Here is a 19,470-nt window from a genome sequence, read left to right on the forward strand (position 1 = left end):
GGCCAACTAACCTCCCTCTCACGCTCACCATTTCCCCAAACACATCCAATCAAAGTTTTGAGATAGCTATTTTGTTCGACGTACCTGAAAGATCCGGAAATTATGTCTTTGAAGGTGACCCTCCCCCACAGCCCTCAGGGCAAGGGTTTTAATTTTTGTCCTGGGGGCATATAAGGTTCTTATAGAAAGCGTTGTCCTAGAAACTTCAAAAAGGGCTGATTCAGTTGATAATTAAAAAGGCTGGTGCCCTTTTTAATAGTCGAAAGTGATTGGAGAGTAACTAACCCCCCTCTCACTCCCACCATTTCCCCAAATACATTCAATCAAAATTTTGAGATAGCAATTTTTTTCAACATAGTTGAAAGTTCTGGAAATTAGGTCTTTGGTGATGACAACCCGCCCCCCAGCCCTCAGGGCACGGGTTATAAGTTATGCCCTGGGAGCATATAAGGTTTTTTTTTATAGAAAGCGGTGTCGTAGAAACTTCCAAAGGGCTCATTCAATTGGAAATTGGAGTGTCTTGTGCCCTTTTTAATAGTCGAAAGTGATTAGAAGGCAACTAACACCCCTTCCACGCCCACCATTTCCCGAAACACATCCAATCAAAATTTTGAGATAGCCATTTCTTTCAACGTAGTTGAAGGTTCTGGAAATTAGGTCTTAGGGAATGACACCCCCCCCCCTCACCACCCTCATGGCAAGGGTTGTAATTTATGCCCTGGGGGCATATAAGGTGTTTATAGAAAGCGTTGACTTAGAAGCTCAAAAAAGGCTCATGCGATTGGAAATTTAAAGGGCTAGTGCCTTTTTTAATTGTCGAAAGTTATTGGAAGGCTTGACATTTTTATAGTAAAGAGCGATGTGGGTACAATGTATTATTATTATTTTTTTTTAGACCAGGGCACTTCGTATCAAAGGAGTTGTCGTAGAAACTTTGAAAAGGGCTCATTCGATTGAAAATAGAAAGGGCTTGTGTTCTTTTTAATAGCTGAGAGTGATTGGAGGGCAACTAATTCCCCTACCACGCCCACCCTCCCATTTGTCCATTATGTTTTAAAACTAAATGTTGTCTTAAGATTAAATCAAAATGCACTGTGTTAATGCTAATTCCCAATATGGCATCTCAGCAGTACCCCAAGAACGACTGAGGGTATCATGTTCAAACTTTTTGGGCTACTTCTGCTCTTAAAATTTAAGTAAAGCAAAATAGCGTAAGTGTATCCAAGCTATCTAAGAAAATAAACAGATTTTTTTTACGAATGGAATCAAGTTTTCTATTTCAGGTCAACTAGAAGAGTTATGAAACTAAATTAAACTCTACTATTTGTGTCCAGATTTTTAAAAGGGTGTAGGCTGTTAAAAATTGCTGAAAAATTTTCTCTAGCATACAAATAGCAGGCTAAACTATAAAGTTTAAGATATTATTTTATTTTACCCTGAAAAGACTATGTAAATATAAAACGAATAGAAATTAATTTAAAAAAACTTATTCCACAAAACACGTTTTTCAAAGAAAAGTAAAGGACTCCATTAAACCAAAAATGAACAAAAATAAAACCAAATAATCTACGAAGTGTGAAACTACCACAAATCAGCATCGATAAATATATGAAGCCCAAAACGAACAGAAATTAAAATGAAATGGGCTCAAAACCCCTATGCCTATCCAAGGCCAGAACATAGTTTGCACTTTACTGAAAAAAATACAATTGAATGTGCATTGTCGGTTTAATATACATATACTGATATTTATTAATCAAAATTATAATATTATTTGATTTATTAAAGTTATAAAAGTAAAAACATTTATATTTTTTCAGTAAAGTGCAAATTATGTTCTGGCCTTGGAAATGCATAGGGGTTTTGAGCCCTACTCATGTTAATTTCTGCTCGTTTTGAGTTTTACTCGGTTGTTTATTGTAATTTCTGTTCGTTTTGTGTTTCATTTATTTATCGATGCTGATTTGTGGTAGTTTTGAGCTTCGTAGATTATTTGATTTTATTTTTACTCATTTTTTGTTTAATGGAGTTCTTTACTTTTCTTTGAAAAACTTATTTTGTGGAAAAAGTTTTTTTTAGTTAATACTAGAAACGAAGGATTAGCACCCCAATCTGACTAATACTTTTTAGTTATTGGATAGTAAATGCAGATTGTACGACCTGATTTAACTCAGTTCTTGCGAAAATTGTAAGTTGCCTTTAGAAATATGTGTACAGATTTATCAGCTGTTTAAGAGCCCTTCCCCCCTCCAGGGTCTAAAAACGGTATCATCAACGTCATAGTATTAACATAGGATACTAACAATTCAACGTTTTAGCAAGATTAGTGTTTTGTGGGTCTTACAGTCAACAAAATAGTTAGTCAAGTAGTCAAAATAGTTAGTCAAGAAGTCAATAGTTAGTCAAAATAGTCAAAGCATCCTTGTATAGCAGTGCTTGACTACAAATTGACTACAAATTACTACGTGAATACAAATAGTTAGTCAAGTAGTCAATAGTTAGTCAAAATAGTCAAAGCATCCTTGTATAGCAGTGCTTGACTACAAATTGACTACAAATTACTACTTGACTACAAATAGTTAGTCAAGTAGTCAATAGTTAGTCAAAATAGTCAAAGCATCCTTGTATAGCAGTGCTTAGTGTGCTGATAATTTCCACAACTTCCTTTGCCCCCCCCCAGTCAGATGACAATATTGTATGCCCATCATAGCATCAGTACCATAAATAAAACCGTGTTATTTTGGTCTCTTTGTAGAATGCCTCCTATTCCCTATGGAAAACTCCCTTAAACTTTTCCTGAGGATGTAGATGGTCAAAAACTACACATTCTCTAACACTTTCGAGAAGAAAGAAGTCAAATTTGAAATGTAGTGACTACACTCATCATTTAGTGATATTATTTACAAGATTTCAGTGACCTGGTGGCCAAGGACCTGGCCTGGTGGCCACAAATGGTAGCCACATTTCTGGCCTAGTGACCACAGATGAACATTGTTGATACGTTGACAAATTGAGAAAAACGGATATTCCATTACTATGTTTAAGATAAGCTTCATTCATTAGTGAATACAAATTAACACAAAAGACTAGCTACCACAAAAGCTCCATAGCTAGGAGAGGGGGTTACATATATTGTTTAAACTCTAACTCAAAAGCAGAAAAGAAAGACGACCCTTAAAAATAAAATCAGGAGCAGAGCATGGGTAATAAACGGTCCATTATGCTTGTTTTGTGTATGTCACCATGGCTCAATTGGGCTTTTCGTGTGAATAAATCTATCTATCTATCTATCTATCATTATGCCAAGCACTGTATTAAATTTTATTTATTTTGCAGCTGCTGCGCTACCAAGAGAAGGCCGTCAATTTATTCAAATAGAGCCGTCTCCAGCTGGACCATTCTTTTTTAAGCTACCCTATCCGATGGAAGAGACACGAGAAAGTATTTCCACCTTTAAGGCTCCAGAAAATCCTTGTTGGAATGAAGAAGCAAAATTCGGAAAATGTATGGATCTTAGTGAATGTTATCCCTATATTAAAACTTTTAATAAGAAAGTTTTGGAAGAAACGATTATGGAAGACAGCGGAAATTGTGCATTCTTTGACAAGAGAACCATATCTGCTGTAAGTTTAAATCTGAATTTTCTTCTTCTAATGAGTCTTTTACAGATATTGTCTTTAATGCTCGTAATCTTTTTTGCAATTACAGGGCTTGCGAATAAGCTCCTTTTACTGAAACAAATTGTATGCTTAATGAGGATCGTATGATACATTCACTGAAGAACCATGACTGTGGGTGCCAAAGGGCAAAACCTGTTGACAGCAATATTTCTACTAAAAACTCACTGAAGCACCATGCCTCCCAGGGCCGGTGCACACGGTCCTCCTCCACCCCAATCGATTCAAAGTATTACTCTTTACCCTTTATCAAAGAGTTTCAATTTCCTTTAAATCTATCCATCCTCGTGATCTCTTCCAATTCATTTGGGGCGACCTACTCATCATTCGGTCTCAGATGAAGGGAAAAAAGCATAGTGTGTGGCAATCATTCATGTTTCATCTGTAAAACCGGGTATACCTATCTTATAAACCTTATTTTATTATAGCCCTAGAAAGTGGGGTCGAACCATATTCTTCATAGAGGTTATTGCTTGAAGCTTTTTCGAGATAAATCTTCTAGATTCCTGTTTAGATCTTGTTGTTTCTAGATAGATCCTCTGTGAACGCAGCAAAAATACATATACACGAACATTCACGAAATGTCCTAGACTCTCCATTAATAATTTTTGAAACACATTCATCTAGATCTCTCTTCATGACTCCCCTTCTTTGCGCACGTGCAATGACAAATGTTTAGCGCATTACGATGGGAATGATAAGATCGAATACCAAGTAGCAACTAAAACTATTGCTCTGACTTACTGGGAACTTTCCATTCAGCGCGCTATGATGTGTGTCATTTTTGAAGAAACTTTTTGCTACTGATCTTGTATATATTTATGCTGGGTCTGTGAATTACTGCTTTACAGAAGGAGTCAAATTGAGCTATAAAATTATTGTTATTGCCTGCAGGTATCGTGGAGCTGTAGTTTTGTTGCAATATTTGGGAGTGGTCATGCGTTTTCATAGATCTTGACTTTTGAAAGAGAGATACGAGAGTTTTGGACTACCTGTCATACCTATTACTTCTCCTTCTAAACCCGATTGGAACTTATGATCTTGTTACCATAACCGAGATTTCATTTTCTTTTTAACTTATTTCAATTATTCTTTCCTTATTTCTTTATTATCCAGGCTTTCTCTACAGTTTAGAAACGCTGTTGCCCCACTGAAGTATTTTTTTCTTTTTTAATGAAATGATATAGTTTTTCTAAATAATAATTGTTGCAGCAACAGCTGCAACCTAGTAAAGAACGAACTTCGGCCAATAGTCCTAAAATCTGGGATCCGAAAATCTTGTTTGAAATGTTCCGTGACTATGATAAATGTCGCTTCTATTTGGTTTAAAAATATATCTCAATATAACTTATTACAAATTATTTGGTAATTTACCAGTTATTGAAACAAATTATTTGAGCATCTACTATATCTTAGGAACGACAAAGGCATTAACTTGAAACTTTCATTTCATGCAGAGGGAAAATGTTGAGCTAGATCAAAATGCACTATATGCATCCAGATTGAAAAAAGGGCGTATCTGCAATATCCCACAGATGACTAAGGGTATCAACTTGAAACCTTGAGGGAATATTTAACTTGATGGAAAGGCATCGTGTTTATCCAGGTTGTCAAAAGGGCATAGGTTAAACATAATGTCTCAGGAATGGCTTGGTCTGTTTAGTTGAAACTTCTAGAAATGATAAGGGGATGTCAATCTAAACCAAAAGACATTATGTACATCCATGTTGTTAAAGGGTGTATCTGTACTATCTCTAAAACAACTTAATGTTTTAAATTGGAACTTTCAGGGAATATTGAAGGGGGGATGTTAAACTAAACCAAAAGATACTACGCGGATTCAGGTCATCGAAAGGGAGCATCTATAGTACCTCAGAAACAGGTAAGGATAAGAATATTAAGTTGAATCTTTCTGAAAATGTTGAGTGGGATGCGGAATTAAATCCAAAAGACCCTATGTTTGTACAGGTTGTCAAAAAGGTGTACGTGCAATATCTAAGGAACGGCTAAGGATATCAATTTGAGACTCTTAAGGAACGGTTAGAGGGATGTTAGAATAAATCAGAAGACACTATGTGTGTCATGATTGCCAATAGAGTGCATTTACCTCCTAGATTTTGTAAGGTTTACAGTTTAGTTTCTTGTTAATTTTAATGGATAAAATCTTTAAAATCTGCTGATATTATTCAAATGGAATTGAGTGGTGTTAGACGCAATCAAAAGAAAATATGCATGTCAAGATTTCCAAAAGGGCGTATGTGCCTCACAGATTTTGTAAGGTTGATTGATTTTATATGTTTAATTTCTTCTTAGTTTTTAATGAATAAAATTTTTAACATTTGTTTCCTGTCAGTCCTTTCTTGACAGTTTGGCCACAGTAAATCATAGTGGGTCTTGTGACAATGTTTTTGTTAAGGAAACAAAATGTTAAGAAACGTTATGAAGCTTTGCTCGGTCCCTGTGTAGCGATAAAAAAGATTGATATTTGTAGCGATAGAAAATTCTCCGATAGCGCCGCTTATAGCGCTAAAGATTGTGTCAACTAGGCTAGCGCCGCTCCCAATTAATGAGAGAAAATTGAACATGTAGACATATAAATGTGGCCTCTTTTTTTCTCGAGCTATCTGGAGGTCAGATTCCTTTGGGAGCATTTACCTTGGAGACTTACGAACTAATTAGCTATTATTAGACTAGACGCAGACATATAAATGAAATAAACACAGATAAAAAAGATAATAGATTTATTGAACTTACATACTGAGTTGCACAGCAACGGGTCACTTCAATGACAATAACGGTGACAAGAATATAATAATTTCGTCTGAATCTCTCTAGGTCTGATTTACTAATCGTTTCAAATCTGACTTACGATTAAAATTAAAAAGCACATCCACACCACTACACAAACATCGGTTTTCAGTCCTGCGCCATGAGGACTGCTCGCCATTGGTCCACGCAGAACAAGGATGTAAATCTTTCGTCCAATGAATTCTTTTAAATGTTTTTGATGATTCGAGCATTCACACGGTTTTTTTTTGCCATTTAAACTTCCTCAGAAATATTGTACATAGCATTTTTTTTGCTACTAACTATCTTAGCGAAATTCGAACGACTAGCGTCGTTGTTTGACTGAAGCTAAAAATGCAATTTCTCTTTTTGCTGATTAAAAATTTAGACTCTTGGAAGTGGTATTTGAACTCAATTAAGGGACATTTGATTTGTGCCCGAATTATCTTTAGAAGGAAAGAGTCCTGTATTTTAAATATACTCATGGTACACATCACCCTTCCAATCAATTAACGACGTCCCGTCATTAGTAACTGCTCATTAGGAGTGCTAAAAATTTTCTCTATTATTTTTTTATTTTATTCTACATCCCTTTCTAAAATTCATCTCCCGGACTAAGATTATTTATGGTTGTAGGTTAGCTACTATACTAAGGATTTTTTTTCTACATCTAACTCTGATTACTTTTATATTTACAACAAGGTTGGGGCTATTCTACCTTTACATAAGTTTTTTTTTGAATTCACTTTTTTTTTGTCTATGTGGCATGCTACATTATATCTAAACTACATTAAATGAATAGCTTGACAACGCTACACATAACTATCTGGATGTCTAATACTACATGCAAAAACGATTTAAAATACACAACATTGTGTTTACCATGTTCACTGGTAATTTTAAAATACTTTCACTATTGCGATTTTTGAAGTGTTAAAGTTATTAGGAAGTAACACATGTAGATTCACATCTATTCATCACCTTCGTGTCCTTAGTGTACTACACCCTTCTGTTGTAAATTGTTGTCCTTCACTCTTTTTGTCTTGGCAAAAATTTTGAAGCATTTACGTTATGGTTTCTTCGTGGAACAGTTCGAGTCTAGTTGTCTTTACACGACAAGTTTTCCCTAATAGTCAACTGGGAAATGACCGTTAAATATCGTTCTAATAGTCAATTGGGAAGTGATCCTTCCCACTACAGGTGTTGGTGTTTTTCTTCTCAGTATATCATTTTTAGGATTTTTTTAGGCACATAGAGAATGTATTCTCGCGTAAAATTGTTCATTTGTGCCTTTTGAAATGGGTTATCGTCATGCTATAGTGATTCTCTCAATATATTGTCTTTAAGTTCAACTTCAAACATCTTCAACTATCATTTAACTTCAAATATCGTCAAATATCGTTTATCTTGTACTGCTCGATGGGGTTCTCAGAATTAAACTTCAAATTGTCTTTAACTTCAGCTTCAAATACCTTCAAATGTTTTTAAATATCATTTAACGTCAAATATCGTTTATCGTGTGCTGATCGATGGGGTTCTAAGAATTAAACTTCAAACTGTCTTTAACTTCAGCTTCAAATATCTTCAAATGTCTTTAAGTATCATTTAACTTCAAATATCGTTAAATATCGTTATCTTGTATTGATCGATGGGGTTCTCAGAATTAAACTTCAAATTGTCTCTAACTTCAGCTTCAAATATCTTCAAATGTCTTTAAGTATAATTTAACTTCAAATATAGTTAAACATCGTTTATCTTTTATTGACCGATGGGGTTCTCAGCATTTATGTGATTATAAAGTTCGTTAAGGTGCTTGATATTGAGGTTTAAATATAGTGTTACCTGATACGTAATATGGTTCATGGTCGAAGAAACGACGATCGAAGGTAACTGTTGTTTTCGTAGAAGAAGCTGGGATGAAAAATTGCCTGTAGTCTATTGTGAGTACTCTTCGTTGGTTGAGATATGATGAAAATAGATGCTACTGGGTGGTATCTGTACTGGACAGCTCATTGTAATGCTCAATAACCAATGTGTCCATTTACTTCCTGTAATAAAAATAGCGAGGCAGAATCACACGTTCTTTAAAGTAAACACTCATAGTACAAATAAGTCACGTATTGATTGGGTTCATTAGTTTCTTAGCTATGAGACAGAATTAAGTAAATACACTAATATTAGTACTCTCAACAAAAATCTGAAAATTTAAAACAGAGATGTCTTCAAATTTGTTTTGAGAATGGAAACATCGATAAAGGGCTTATATAATTCTTCGATACTTATTAAATAAACATAATTTACCCTACATTATTAAGTTTGAGGTCTAATTTTACAACTTATTTCATGCCTGCATTGTTCAAGCACGTCCGTGCTGTTTAAGAAACGCATGCGCTGCGTCATAACCACACGGTTTTACGTAAACGATACTACAATGAGGGAACAAGACATAACAAGGACGAATGGTGACCTCAATACCCACTCGTTTTCTGATGTCTTCCCTATTTCTTGGCTTAGACGTTCTTATGGGGCTCCGGGTTTAACCTCAGCATTTCAGCTGTTTCCCCGTGTTCTTCTCTCGGTTTTCGCCTTCTTAGTCTCACAATTTTTCCGTAATTACAAGTCAACATTGGAGCCGCATATTCGCCTTTAGAATAAGGTAACTAGATGCAGGATTTCCAAGCTTGCCCGCGTAGATTCCAGTTGATGCTTGGCAAAAAATATAAGCGTAATGAAGAACTGACATCAATATCTTTTTAGAAGGCTATTGTTTGAGCAAACCCTTCAGAACTAAATAAATAAATATGATATTAAAGTCTTATTAGAATCCGTTAAGCGAAAAACACCTTCACATTAATGGGGACTTCCTTGTGGGTTTTACTTAGTTGCCATTGGACTTACACAGGGTTTCAATCCATATATCTTAACTGATCAAATGGTTTTAAAATTTTACATATTATTATTGAGATATAATTCCACATCCACCGTGAAATTCTACATATAAACGTACCAATAGGTTGTTTGGTTATAGTTACCAATAGTTGGCTATTGGTGCATATATTACTCGAGTAAGAAACATTATATTTCTCGAGTAAGAAACACATGAATAAGCAAACTTGCGGCACATAATTACACTGGTAGGCCTAAAATAATTATAATCTGCACTAAGATAAAATATTTCATATAATTAGACGCTTCTGTACTGATAATTTCTTTTTTTTTTTTGATAATATCCATATTGATTAGGGTATTAGTTGTTTTTTCTTGAAAACTAAATGGTAAACCGTAGTCAGTATAGTTAAGATAAAAAGTGACATACTTGCAAAAATATTTAACAAAGATTAGAACACAATGTATTTCATAGTTAACCCTATGAAATCTAAGGGTATTTTTGTCACTGAACTATAGAACAGTGATTTCTCTGTTATCGTATACGTCATAGATATAAACTAATGAAATTAAATTTTTCGCCAAGGAGCTAAAGACATTAATGCCTTTGTTTCTCTTTGGAAGTAATGTTTAACACGGAGCTGTAGGATAGTATACGTCATAGATATAATATAATGAAATTAAAACGCTTTACTCTTTTTTTTTCTTTTTTTTTCGCCTCGGAGCTAAAAGTAAACTTTCTGTTTCTCTTTCAAAGCATTCTGATCCAAAAAACGAAAACTTAACTAGCTCACAGAAGTTTCTATTCAACCTTTAAGTATTGTTTTGACTGGCCCTGATTGGCGTAAAAACACTAATTTCTTACACTTGAAGGATTGAGAAATATTCCTTTCTACGGTCGTTTAAAAAAAATACAAGAAAAAATAATTGGCCGTGAGTTACTTCCTGGGTTTACCAGAAGGCGTGGTCTAAAACCACTTGTCGTTCTCAGTCGACCACGAGCTTCCTACCTTTGGTTATTTTCTGTTCCAACCTTTCTATCATCCTTTGAAAGGGCATAGGAATAACAGCAACGAAAATAAGACATCTAAAACTCAATCAAATCCTTACTAACATAGACTAATTTAGTCTAAGGTGCGCAAAGTATAGCAATCAAGGATGCTTGTTGTAACAAAACATTGAACGTAGATTTAATTAAACTGAAGTACTAAGCTATGTCTTATGTCTAGCTACAAAAATAAAACCTACATATGCTCATTCTCTCTCGCTCTTAAATAAATAGAACAACATTAAAAGAAAATTGACATTTTCAAATAAGTAGTTTTTAAGAACAATAGGCAGACTTTTGACGAACTTTCTTAATCGTTTTGGATGGTATCTGTTTATAAAAAATCAATAAGTTAAGTATGATATTTGCCATCATTACAAATAGCCCATAAAATTAATAAGCGCAAATAACTCGGATATTTATCCACTAGGGGACCTAACGTGTGCGAGGGGAGTCGACCCCAGCAATACAAATGACACTCGACCCAAAAAAAATACATTCATGTATTTTAATTATTCTCAAAAGAAAATATTCAGTAAGCATACTTCTTAAATAGTGTCAAAGGCAGGAAATAGCATAAAAAATTGCATAAAAAAATCAAATTTTGATTTTACGCAATCATGTCAATTCTAATATTCTGAGTTAAAAGATCAAAATCAAGTAGCCTTGATAAGGTCCATGTTCAAATATTTTTCAATGTAGCTCAATGATTCCCCGCCCCGCTTTCAACGCCTACTAATATATTAAGGCAATAGTTGTTTTTTTCTTAAGGTAGCTACCTAGTAGGCAAAATTTGCAACACAGGGCCTAAAAACACTATTTGTCACCATCGGTCGACCACGAGCTTCCCGCCTTGGGCCTTTCTCCCTGATCACCGACGTTTTGACATCACTTGCATTACATATACACTATATATTTATATTATATATTTAAAAGTTACGTGTCACCTATTAACGCCCTGTGTAATTTTTTCCGTGATAAGGTTTCTGTTCTAGCATGATAAGCTTTCTAGGCACAATCTATTTGTCGACTAATTGGATAAGGGGCTATTGGCTTCACTCTATTTGATTTCTACTATCAGATCGTATTTATCTGATATAAAATCTATCTGATATTCGACTAAACTATACTGATTTATAATCAGACTAAAGTTGAGGATGATTTGTCATTGAGTAACCATAAGAACGGACCAGAATTATCAATATGTCTCTGTTTGTCCTAATGTGGGCTTATATTCCTTGTAAACCAGCATGAACACTGGCTTGTTATACATCTACATGGCTGTAAAGCAGCCCTGGTTTAAAATTCAAATTTTCTTGTTCACTCATTTTACGGAACTAATTCAGAATTTGAATTTTTTCTAACACCATTATTCAGGTGAAGGTCCTCTGTGTAGGTGAAGGAGACCCTTTAAAGACCTATTCCTATGCCTCAATTTTCTGTGATTAACGGTTTCTTTCGCCGAATGCTAAGCTTCCAGTTTTGTTTTATTACTTATTGTTACTTTTTTCGTTTTTTTCATCCTTTTCCTCAAGCAATTTAATTATATATTTATATATCTTTTCCTTCCCTTTGCTTGTCAAACTAAATAACTAAGCTAGTATTTGTTAGCTTTAACAAAGGTATTCCCACCGACCGCGCCATTTGTAGCGATAAAAAGATTGATAATTGTAGAGGTTGAAAATTCTCCAATAGCGCCGCTTATAGCGCTAAAGATTGTGTCAACTAGGCTAGCGCCGCTCCCAATTAATGAGAGAAAATTGAACATGTAGACATATAAATGTGGCCTCTTTTTTCTCGAGCTATCTGGAGATCAGATTCCGTTGGGAGCATTTACCTTGGAGACTTTCGAACTAATTATCTATTATTAGGCTAGGTGCAGACATATAAGATGAAATAAACACAGATAAAAAGACAATAGATTTATTGAACTTACATGCTTAGTTGCACAGCAACGGGTCACTTCAATGACAATAACGGTGACAAGAATATAAGAATTTCGTCTCAATCTCTCTAGGTCTGATTTACTAATCGTTTCAAATCTGAATTACGATTCAAATTAAAAAAGCACATCTACCCAACTACCAAAACATAGGTTTTCAGTCTGGCGCCATGAGGACTGCTCGCCATTGGCCCAAGAGGAACAAGGGTGTAAATCTTTCGTCCAATGAATTCTTTTAAATGTTTTTGATGATTCGAGCATTCACACGTTTTTTTTTGCCATTTAAACTTCCTCAGAAATATTGTACATAGAATTTTTTTTGCTACTAATTATCTTAGCGAAATTCGAACGACTAGCGTCGTTGTTTGACTGAAGCTAAAAATGCAATTTCTCTTTTTGCTGATTAAGAATTTAGACTCTTGGAAGCGGTATTTGAACTCAATTAGGGGACGTTTAATTTCTGCCCGAATCATCTTTAGAAGGAAAGAATCCTGTATTTTAAATATATTATGGTACACCTGGTACTAATATACATGTCTCTGGTATGCATGATGCCGCGATTCCATGACATCATTTGAATGGAAATTGATGTCGCTCTACTGTATATTCAAGTTGTCCTTTACTACAGTCGAGCGTAACTCGAGGGATATGAACTTCTTTTCTAGCTGTTTCCCCGGTATTTATTTTTGTTTTAGTTATATTGCTATATAATTCAGTGACAAGCGGGCGTGTTCCATTGCACATACCCTGTGAAATATCTTAATTAAGCATTAGCATAATTTTCGTTTTACTTTTCATTTGTGGTTTGATTTGATGTTCACTATCATTTGTCTTCTAACCGCAGATCTGTTTGTGCTTCATTTTCGTTTGCGACTTGTTGTGACACTCTTTGTTGCATTTCTTTAAACTGTTCTTGAGATTGAGATTTATTAAGTATCATTATTACCTAATACATTTTTTCATGCCTTTTTCTGTAGCTGTTTGGATTTGTCTTGTCGCTTTGTATAGTCCAGGCTGTTGGACAAACATTTCTTGAACTGGATTCTTTATATCAATATTTAATTAATGATCCACTATTTTTAATGGGATTTTACAATTTATCCCCAATTGTTGCTCATTTTAAGATATTCCACAGTGACAATTCCAAACAGATTGCAAAGATGGCAATTTTTCTTTCTATTTCATTTTGCTTTAGATGATTCACGCTCTATAATTTTCATTCAGAACGACCAAGTAAAAACATTTTTTTCGCATTTTGTCAAACAAGGGCGTATCCAGGATATTTGTTTGGAGGGGGGAGCTATAGAATAAACTTTAAAAAACGCGTTAAAAACGTAATCATATTTATTTTGTTATGTCTTTACGATTTGGGGGTATAGGGTATAGGGGGTATAGGTTAAAACTCGATAAAACCCCTTGGATACGGCCAAGGTGTTTTATGACGTCATATATACACAATTAGTGACTACAAAGATGACAATTTTCCTTTGAATTTACTTATGTTTTTCTTTGGTGCTTTGTTTATGTTTTTCTTTATGTTTTTATTCTCTAAAAGTTTAAATCACAACGATCGACTAAGTCAAATTTTTTTTGCCAAAAGTCATAAAGTTATATGTTAAATGAGCAATATATATATCCTTGTTAATTCTATAAGAGAAAACCCTCATTGTGAAAAGGATAAAATGCCAATTTGCTAAAAATGTTCTCAAGAACAACTCTGCACTGTGAAAAGCAGTGGTGTCAATCCACGAAAATGTATGGGGGAGAGGGGGGTAGAGCTTAATTTTTCAAAATATAGGAGGGGTATAATTTTTGTTGCTTTTCAATTTTTTGAAGAAAATACCAATAAAGACATCTTTAATTGAAAATAGCAAAAAAATATTTTTAAATAGGGGAGAGGGACAAAAATCTTGGGGATTAAATGCTTTCCTTGCCTCTTCCCCCGATTGACGCCACTGGTAAAAGTGGAAAAAAATGACCAAAAAATGCACTTTTTAAAAGTGTTGATCCCCTCCACTAGGTTAAATATTCAGAATATCCCCCCTGCCTCAGGGTTACAATTCCGTACATCCATGTTAAAAGTGATTTTCCCCTACACGTTTAAGCAGCATAAGAAACGTGAGCGTACGTAGCTTCTTGTCTAGGGGGGGGGGGGCAGCCAATTCTGTGATGAAGGGCTGGAGGGAGCTGAATTTATATTGTCAGTTCACAAAACCTTACATTGCCAGCAAGTTCTATCATATCTATGATATCTTTATTAATAAGTAATCACCAAAAATCATCAATAAGCTTCAGCATTTATATTCTTGGATTAGAGCCAAATCTTTCCAAAAGATTATGGATAATTGCCTGATGTTTTACTTTTATTCTGTCATTTCGGCTGTTTGTTTCCAGCTTTTTCAACCATCTACCTTTTATCAACTGCTTTTTTTGCCATATACCTTGTTTCAACGGCTTTTTCAACCTTCTGCTTTTTCAACCATCTGCTATTTTAGCCATATCTAGAGTAAATTTGAAGCTCTATGGGGGCAGCATCCCCCCATCCCCTCCTCCGTACGCCCATGACAAGAAATGCGTGGCGGGATCTTCAATATATGAATTAAAATGTTTAATTTCTGTTTTCAGACACATTCTTATTGCAGGATGTTATTCTTTTTAATGAACCTCCAATGACAAAATTATCTCTGACATAACTTGATAGAAGATAAGAAATCGTCTTCAATGAGCTTTTCTATATAAGGGTTTTCAATTTTCTATTAGTTTGTTGTTATTTAATTCCAGGTGAGTAGCTCAAGCATTTTTATAGGGAGAGGACAAGAGGACGCCATATCTGGATAGTCAAGGGGAATAGGCTATATAATATTTTTTTCAATTTCCCCCCCCCCCCCCCGATAGGGCGCCCCTGTTTAATTGTCTATTATTTTGTTGCTATTTAATTATTTATTATTATCGTTATATAATTGTTATGTAATATTTTGATGTTACGATTAGAGCTGATTTTGGTTCCTATTTTTAAGAATAACCAAAGACTTTTTAAGATGTTGCTTAATTAGGGCTGGTCGACAATTTAATAAAACCCATAAAAAATGTTTCACTCTTTAAAATAAAGCGATTAAATTGTTTCTCTTTCATTTTTCTTAAACTAACTTATCGTGTCTTTGTAGGAGAGGAGTGACATTGTAGGCCGGACTTTCGTGAGTCCTTCAGAAATCAACGGCTGGCAATTATAGCAACCTTGTGTCCTTTGAACCTCCTTTAGCTTAAATGAATTATATTGAATTAATTATGCACACAATTTAACATTTATCTAAATAGTAAACTAAATTGATCGTACAATGTTTCAGGAGCCACTCATAATAACTTCTCTTTTTAAAACTAATGAATGATTTTTTAAATTAATTAGTGATTTCGTAATCAGTGCATATCCACTATCTATTATGCCTCGTAAAACAAATTACTTTCACTCTTAAAAATGGAGCATTCGAATTTTTTATTTGGTTGAGATTACATTTCGAGGTGCTGACCCGTTGTCACTGAATAGTCTTCTGCCAATACCCCCAGAGGAGAAGAAAAATAACTTTTAATTTGATAATAATTACTAATGGTTCGGCACCTTTTTTTTATAGAAAAAGCTATAACAAGTTTGAATATGGGTCGGTCGTAAGCGTTAAAAGCAATTTGGATAAGAAATAAACCAGTATTTTGTATAGTTATTACAGTTTGTTATGTTCTGTAACACCCAAATTATAATAAAATGTGCCAACTGTAACATTATTCCAATTGCATTATACATTGTAAAAAAGAAAACAAGTTTTAAAGTGCTTAAATGGAGCAAATCCTTTTTTAATAAAAAAAAAGGTATTTGAACGCGCACTAGATTTCCGAATAATAATAAGCAAATAAGCATTATGTGGGTTGAAAAGTATAATGTAGTCATCATCTGGATCCTCTGGATAATTCTCTGGATAATTCATCCTCTGGATAATTCTGCGTGTGTTCGTCTGAAAGTTATCATTGTTGCAAATGTTAAGTCGTTTATACAAGATAAATTTTCGTTCTACCACCTGGAACATCCAACGTGACAAAACCAAGTAGACGACTCAAAAATACCGATTCCAAATTTCAAATTCAGAAGATTCGAAAGTTCTACTAGTTTTGATCCCAACTATTTGCTTCAGTACTGAAGTTATAGTGTTTGTTTTGACATTCCTCGGAACAAAGCAATGAGCAACAATGAATTGTCAGCTAAATTATCATCTAAAATTGCAAGATTTTCAAATGTATTTAATTCCTTTGAAAGGGTTACGTTTTGACCTTTGAGTAATTGAAGGAACGCTGGAGTTTCTACCAGCTATAGAATTTAATCCCTAGCATTTTCTAATGTTGATAGTATTTCTTAATAACTTTTAAGAAATCGAAGATGACGGTCTTCCAGCCGCGTCTATTGGGGTGGGTAATGGTTCATCTCTAGATATTTCCCTTCCCCTAGATTCTGGAAAATACTTTTCTGTTGTTTTTTAACGCCATCTTTGTATTTTTATTAAAAATAAAATTGAAAAGACAACAAATCTAGCCTTCTATGCATAGTTAAGGGGTGGTACCATTTCGACTGCACCTAGCTCTATTCTGGAGGGGGTGCTACCATTTCGACTAACCGTCACAAGCACTAAACGTCATAACATCTAAAAGGAAAATCCGTCAGAACTACTAACCGTCATAACATCTAGAAATTTTTATAAGTTTATATAATAGTAATAAATATAATATATAATATTTTCGAAACAAATTTGGGCTATATATGTTTACATCAGGTGGGTGGGGGTAGAGCATAGCATATATTAAATACACAACCTAACCTAACCTAGGTATCTTTCCCCCCCCTAGACCCCAAAATACTAAATTTTTTAAATTTTAGATTTTATGATGGTTAGTAGTTCTGACGGATTTTTTTGTCGATGTTATGTCGGATTTTGTAGACAAAATGCCGTTAGTGCTCCTGACGGTTAGATGTGATGTCGCCTTCCACAGAGTTAATTACCCACCCCTAAATTTTCGGAAAGTAACTTCATTGCAGTCTCCTAAAATTTTTATCTATAATTTTTCATGCTTCTACAGTTTTAAAATTTTAGTTTTTTACAGAAACGTGGGGTCTGCTGCACCAACGTAAACGCAACACGACCGTTCTATTCACCAGTCAGGATAGTTCCATCTGAAGTTCCACAATTTCAAGAAAAAGCAACAGTGTTGCAAGCTCAAAGTGATAGGACCAATGGCCATTCATATAGTGAAATGGAGAACAACCGTCAATCTCAAACAAACGTTTGTGGATACAGGGGAGGTGGTGGAAAAATTGTAGGTGGGACTCAAGCCCAGCCTGGCGAATGGCCTTGGATGGTAAGCTTTATTTTGATTTCCATTTTATAACTTCAGCAGCGCCAACGTTCATTTTGTAACGTTACCAAAAGTGTATTTCAATTAATTTCAATTTATTTAATTTATTTAAAAGATTAATTTTAATTTATTTATCTTATGTTGCAACGCTAGTAGAGATGACGTTCATTTCTTTAATGTTACCAAAACAAAAATAAGCTCACTCCCAACATGCAAAATATTACATACTATTATGGGATGAAAACATTTCAATTTTTTAATGTATTTTCCAAAAAGCATAACACAACATTTTGGAGTTGAAAAACTAGTTTAGTTTAATGTGTTTTAGTCTAACTGAAATGATCCCAGTTGGCGCTTCTAGCGGAAATGAACCAATCCTTTGAAAATTATTCATCATTCTAAATGGGGATGGGGATATAAGAATGACGGGTTTGGTCTTAATGTTAGATCTTTTCCCTCTGTTGTCTTTTTATTTGCCTTCTGCTAGTTGTTTTCTATACTTATCTTAACCTCAGTGTCATTTTGTGTTGGTCTCCAGTAACTTATGTATGAAGCTGACGCCAGGGTCACTTGCATCGTAGATTTTCTCATTTGCCCTCCCGCCTAAATTTCAAAAATACCTTTTCTGGCACATCCATTGCAAAATGTATTTTTTTTATATTTTTACTGCAGATACTGAAAAAACAGATTCCCCCCTTCCGTCCCAATAAATAAAAAAAAAATTTCCCGCCCTATATATTTAAGAATTGCCAGCACTAACTGACATATCAAGCTCTACTCTGAGTTGGCTAGACCTATAATTTTGCTGCAACTATTTGTATTAGCAAAGAATTACCTCGCCTTTTTGAAACATCAGCAGTTTCTATGTTTCCATTCAACACCATTCAAAGTATACCTTATAAAGCTCAAGTATGCTAACAATAATTTATGAATAATGGATATTGTAGTCTGTGTATTAATTCGTTTATATCAAAATAACACTGTTATTTAGCACGAATAAAGCACCGTTATTTGTGAAATTGGCCGAAAAGCAGTTTGTTTAACACCCAATGCATAAAAGAATGAAGAACAAAACAAACGAAGAAAAGAGAGAAAGAAAAAAAAGAAGATAAATGCGATATTAGTACAATTAGGGGTGGGAGTGAGCAAGGTTTTTTTTTCTTTTATTTCTTAATAAAAAAAATCCATTGTGGAAAATCTAGGGGGCGGTGCAATTTTGCTAGATAAGCTGTGCTCAAAAGGGAATCAGAACAATAATATATTTTCAATCACAGTTTGATATTCTTGATCTAGATCGTCGTTTTGATTCCTATTTTTCAGGACTAGAAGCAAAATATATGTTTAATAATAATACTACTACTACTAACGACTCACCGCAGCACCAAACCGCCTGAGGCCAACACATCTACGCACGCTCATCCTCTATCCCGGTCTATTCTAAACCCTCCTCTTTACACCTTCCCAGGTAGTTCCCATTTCCCTTAAATCTTTCTTTATGACATCCTCCCACCCTAACCGTGGACGACGTGCTTTCCGTTAAGCTCTATACGATTGGCCAAAAAGGACAATCTTTGGCAATCTGTCATCTTTCATCCACAGAATTTGCTAATCCCGTTGAGAGTACTCTAGTAAGTTTAGATGTAACGCTTAGGTGAGACTTTGACAGTCTACAGTATATTTTTTATGCCTCCTTTTTCACGTTATCTACATATCTATCCATTTATCTGTCACCCTTGCAG

General features: G+C 34.6%; 1 protein-coding gene across 1 annotated transcript in view; it reads left to right on the forward strand.

Annotated features, from left to right (window-relative positions):
• Positions 1-19,470, forward strand: part of LOC148949118 (venom protease-like) — a 122,024-nt gene that overhangs the window by 52,037 nt on the left and 50,517 nt on the right. The window contains exons 2-3 of the mRNA XM_089093179.1: positions 3,337-3,623; positions 17,480-17,734. Of these exons, the coding sequence (XP_088949305.1) occupies positions 3,337-3,623; positions 17,480-17,734 (542 nt within the window). The remainder of the gene's footprint in view (positions 1-3,336; positions 3,624-17,479; positions 17,735-19,470) is intronic.

This window comes from Artemia sp. Qi Xiang Cuo, chromosome 8, assembly GCF_049724085.1.
Source record: "Artemia sp. Qi Xiang Cuo chromosome 8, ASM4972408v1, whole genome shotgun sequence".
NCBI classification, from domain to species: domain Eukaryota; kingdom Metazoa; phylum Arthropoda; class Branchiopoda; order Anostraca; family Artemiidae; genus Artemia; species Artemia sp. Qi Xiang Cuo.